Raw genomic sequence first — 5331 nt, forward strand, 5'->3', positions numbered from 1 at the left:
TTCAAACAACAAAGGATGGTTCGATCAACAAAAGGCGATAATTTTTCGCGAGAACGAACAAGTACAAACAAAAGCGTAACTTTTATACGGAGACCGGAAAAACGATGCAAACTTTAAATTCAAAAGGTGACGAATGACAGCTCATAGATAAAACCATTTCGTAAACTATACTGTCATAGATAATATAATAGTTTAGTGTTGCTACATTTGGTTCATAACATCTACCCGCCTCGGCCAGGACTACCTGGCCGCTAATCAATTGGCAGTCGTGACAAGGTTGATACCGCTCTCTTCAGAACAGAACCGTCCACCCGAACCTCAGCAAAACGGGGCACTCCATCTGCTCCAAAGACGAGGTTAAGAATGCGCCCTCTGCGCCAACACAGTGGCGGTGAGTTAGCGTCCTTAACCAGAACGAGGTCACCAACATGCGGTGGATCAGTCTTGTCAGTCCACTTAACGCGCTGCTGGAGAATATGCAAATATTCCAAATTCCAACGTTTCCAAAAGCTCTGAGTGAGTTGTTGGATCAATTCAAACCGCGAGAGACGATTGAGTTTCACATCAACATAGGGGTATTCCGGCAGGGCGTTCAGCGGCCGTCCAATCAAAAAATGGCCCGGTGTGAGGGCTTCCAAATCGTTAGGGTCTGAAGAGATCGGGCACAACGGGCGTGAATTCAACATGGCTTCAATTTTGCAAAACACAGTTGCGAGCTCCTCAAATGTTAATACGGACTCGCCAATTACTCGTCGCAAATGTGTTTTGGCAACCTTTACAACACTTTCAAAAATTCCTCCCCAGTGGGGGCATGACGCGGGACTGAACTTCCAAGTTATTCTGCGACTAGCTAGTCTAGACGCAATCTCAGTCTCATTAGACGCCAAAAATTCATATATCTCTTTTAAATAGTTATTTGTGCCTTTGAAGTTGGTGCCGCAATCCGACCGAATCAAGGACGGTAGTCCTCGTCGTGACACGAATCTATCTAACGTCGCAACAAAGGCCTCTGTCGAGAGGGCTGAGACTAGTTCTAAGTGTACCGCCTTGGTGGACAGGCAAACAAAGACGCACAGGTAGGACTTGACTGTTTTACTGTTCCTGAGGGTCGAGGTCTTAACCGAAAAGGGACCTGCAAAGTCCGTCCCAACTCCAGCAAAGGGCCTTGTCTCTGTGACCCGATCCGACGGCAGGTCACCCATGATAGGCTGCATGGTAGAGGCCTTGAGTCTATAACAAGACATGCAGCGAAAGACCACACTACGGATCGTCCTTCGGGCCGATAAAATCCAAAATTCTCGTTGTAAAATGGCCAATAAGGCATTACAGCCGGCGTGGGAGTTCTTGATGTGACGATCAGTCACCAACAAACTCACTAAGTGGCCACTTTTGGGCAACAGGAGGGGATGACGAGCTCCATACGGGAGGTTTGCGTTCCTTAGACGTCCTCCGACTCGCAAAAGACCCGCACTGTCCAAAAAGGGGTTCAGTTTGCAAATGGCTCCAGACAGCTTACATTTGCCTTTTCTCAAAATATCAATCTCATTTTCAAAGTTCTCTTCTTGCACAGAACGAACCCAATGAAGAAGAGCATCCTGGAGCTCTTGTGGCGATAAGAACGCCTCCAAGCATTTGTTCTGTGGGTGTCTACAATTTCTGGTGAAGCGCTTGATCCAAGCGGTGACCCCCAGTAATTTGTCTAATGAGCTGTAGCGATTCATTAGGAAATCTGGGTCGAACGGATGGTCCCGCCGTTCAATCGCAAGGGTTCGCAACCCAGGCAATGTGACAGTATCCAAGGCCGGTGTTCGCGGCCAATTAGATTCTGACCTGGTCAACCACTCAGGTCCCCACCACAGGGAGTGCTCAACCAAAAAGGGGGCCATACATCCCCGTGATGCGCAATCAGCAGGGTTGACTTCGCCAGGCACATGCCTCCAGATTAACGGGGTTTCCGATTTCTGGATCTGAGAGACCCGATTTGCAACAAACACCTCTAAGGTGTGGACTGACGTCTTCAGCCAACATAGGACAATTTGACTGTCAGTCCATGCATAGACTGTCTCAATGTTAACTGACGGGCACAAGGTGGACATGACGTGATTCAAGAGGCGAGCAAGAAGGGCCACCCCTGACAACTCTAGCTTGGGAATTGTCAAGGTAGTTCGAAGAGGCGCGACCTTGCTCTTCGCCATGACCAATGACACCTTCACTTGACCATCCATGGTCACGGTGCGCAAATATACGGCTGCTGCGTACCCACGTTCCGAAGCGTCCGAAAACCCATGAAGGGACGCTGTATGCTTCCCTGGTGGAAGCATAGCACGGGGCAACGATATCATATTGATAGCAGGCAATGAGGAAGCAAACAGGAGCCAGTCCTTCAAAATAGCTTCGCGGAGTGGCTCGTCCCATCCAAGACCTGCAGTCCAAAGTCTCTGCAGGAAGCATTTGGCCCAGAATATGACTGGGCATATCCAACCATTGGGATCAAACGTTCTCGCGACAGTCGACAGAACCAGCCGTTTCGTCCAAGTGCGAGGCGAATCCAAATCGACGTTGAACGTGAAGATGTCCTGGACTGGTCTGTACTGTATTCCAAGGACTGTCATCATGGTAGGATTGTCACGGTTCTCAAATAGGTGAGGATCCTGCTGGTGGTCATCAGGTAGCCCATCCAAGAGCGCAGGTAAGTTGGAGATCCATTTACGCAATTCATATCCTGCGGAGGCTAGGATGCCAATCAATTCGTCACGCAAAAGGAGAGCCTCTCTCTCCGTGGACGCACCAGTGCATATGTCATCAACATATAGGTCCTCCTTCAAAATGGCGGCTGCGCGAGGAAACGACATACGCTCTCGATCTGCGAGCTCCCAAAGCGAACGTATGGCCAAAAAGGGGCTAAACCGCAGCCCGTATGTGTTCGTGTTGAGTTCGTAGATAAGTATGGGATCTTGCGGGTTTTCCCGCCACAATATCAGCTGGTATCGACGATCATCAGGGTGGATTACCGTTTGCCTGAACATCATCTTGATGTCAGCTACGAAAACGAATTGGTGACGCCGAAACCGCGTGATGACGTCACAAAGGTCCTTAAGCAATTTGGGACCAGAATGAAGACACTGGTTCAAGGACACTCCCGATGTGGTCTGCGCAGAACCATCAAATACTGTGCGCAGCTTGCCACTTGACGGCTTTATCACAGCATGATGCGGGAGTAAAAAATGCTCCGTCGAGCGCCAGTCAAGTTTTGACACAGACATGTGTCCCAAATTCTCATACTCCCGCATGAAGTCAATGTACTTCTGTTTAAGTAGCGGGTCCCTGCTCATGCGGCGCTCCATTGCCAACAAACGCTTCTCTGCAGTAGGCCGCGAGTCGCCAAGGGGCGGTCGTACGGCAAGAAATGGCAATCTTGTCATGATCCGGCCAGAACGAAGATAACTAGTGTTGCTCTTGTAGAACCGTTCACACTCCTCGTGTTCCGGATCAGAGCGGGGTGCTTGTGGTGGCTCTTCCACTTCCCAAAATCTCTGCACGGCGTCAGAGAGGGCGGAGCCCACCATCAAAGCCGTTCCAGGTTCAGCAGGAGGGGGAGCCCTCAATACAGGCCCCATCAATGCGAACCCAAATATGGTCCGGAGGGCTACTAAGCCACCTGGCTGCAAAACACGATCCTTACCGAGTAATATTTTGCCCAGTACATCGGCGCCAAGCAACAAATCGACCGTGCCAGGTAGGTCGAATTTAGGGTCAGCCAAGTCCAAATCGGCGGTCAATTTTACCGCATCCGCAGACAACCGAACTTGCGGGTGACTGCCCAAGATGTTCTCCATCACAATGGCCGACGATCTCAGCGTCGGGCGTGGAGAATTTGAAGGCGAGAACTCAAACGAAACGTGGCCCTCAACCGTGGTTACAGGGGCGTTCCCGACACCTCTTATTACATCTGAATACTTTTTAATATTCAGGCCAGTCTGCCCCACCAACCAAGACGAGGCTATGCACCCTTGTGAGCCTGTGTCCAATATTGCTCGGACTACAACCGAGGCGCCCGTCCGTCCCCAGACCCGGACATAGGCCGTGGGCAAGAGGACGGTCTCAAAAGGGGGTGGTGCATAGCGGGGGCAGACGCCAACATCCTAATGTTGGCGTGGCGGCGATCTATCGCCGCTGTCCCGGGACGGCACGTCAAAACGAGGGAGTGGTTTAAACTCGCCCTCCTCTCGATGGCGACTGCCACGAGCCATAGTCGGCGGTTCGTAGCGCCGGGAGCGTCCGTACTGAGGGTTGCGCGGCTCCAAACGGGGACGCTCCGCCAGAGGGGGGGACGGCAATCGTACCGGACGTGCGTCACGGTAATCGTGGTAAATGACTGGAGGTGACCGTGATAGGTCACGAGGGTGCGGTGAGGGCGAACGGGGCACAAAGGTGCGGGATTGAACCCGAGGCCCCCTTCCATACCCGCCCGTGGGGCTGCGCGCCGAATCATGTCGGCGATCCACAGCAGCACAATCTGCGTGGCGGGGGGGAGGTGAGCCGGACTCCAAATTGCGGGACTGAGCCCGGTGTCCGCTCTCATACCCGCCCGAAGGCGACCCCGGGTGGTCGCGGCGGCCATTTGCGTTGGCGCACAGCACCTTTAAATGTTGCCCTCCACAAACAGGACACGGGTGCATGTCGGGGCAAGCGCGCTGAAAGTGGTCCCCCAGGCAGGAGAAACACCAGCCTCGGGCCTTAGCAATCCGCCTACGAGAGGCCACATGCAACGCTACAAAGTCCGGGCACTGCATCGTTCGGTGCCCCCGGGACTTACAGAACCGGCAGACCGGTCGCGCAGCCTGCGCGACTGCAAAGCGGGGGGACGCCCTTCCCTTTGGCGCCATTTGAGCAGTGCGCCGTTTGTTGGTGGGTCCGGAGCTTGATAGTCCCACCGGCGCATCCATAACGTCGCCCATGCGACACTCATTCTCCAGGAACGCCAACAATTGCTCATAACTAGGGAGAGGAGATGCCTCATCCCTAGTGTGCGCCTGTTCAAAACGTGCTCTCAGGGACACCGGCAACCGCTTGAGCATAATACGCACCAACCAGTATGACGACTGGTCAACCGGCAGGCCCAAGCGGCTAAGAGCATTGGTAGCTGCAACGAGGGGGTTAAGCATCTTGGTCCTCAACTGGGCGGTATTACTCACGACAGGAATATCCATTATCTGGTCGATATGAGCATCGGCCAGACAGCGCTGGTTTTGGTAGCGCTTGGTGAGTAATGACCGCGCGACCGCATAGCTCCCTTCACAAATCGGGAGGTGCTGCACCAATTCTCTTGCC

At 53.0% G+C, this 5331-nt stretch overlaps 1 protein-coding gene across 1 annotated transcript; it reads right to left on the minus strand.

The window, feature by feature from the left end:
• Positions 1 to 251: 251 nt before the first annotated feature.
• Positions 252 to 3836, minus strand: LOC123663945. Its single transcript, XM_045598584.1, has 2 exons — positions 923 to 3836; positions 252 to 649 (listed from the first exon to the last, which is right to left on the minus strand). Exons 1-2 carry the CDS (start codon positions 3834 to 3836, stop codon positions 252 to 254), a joined length of 3312 nt encoding a protein of 1103 aa, XP_045454540.1.
• Between the last annotated feature and the right edge of the window lie 1495 nt (positions 3837 to 5331).

The sequence above is a fragment of the Melitaea cinxia genome, chromosome 21 (assembly GCF_905220565.1).
Source record: "Melitaea cinxia chromosome 21, ilMelCinx1.1, whole genome shotgun sequence".
Classification (NCBI taxonomy): domain Eukaryota; kingdom Metazoa; phylum Arthropoda; class Insecta; order Lepidoptera; family Nymphalidae; genus Melitaea; species Melitaea cinxia.

Coding starts and splice junctions, on each gene's coding strand:
- LOC123663945 (XM_045598584.1), bottom strand. CDS start 3,836: ATGGAGAACATCTTGGGCAGTCACCCGCAAGTTCGGTTGTCTGCGGAT. Junction 650..922: donor TTGCGGCACCAACTTCAAAG/GCACAAATAACT, acceptor CGATCTCTTCAG/ACCCTAACGATTTGGAAGCC.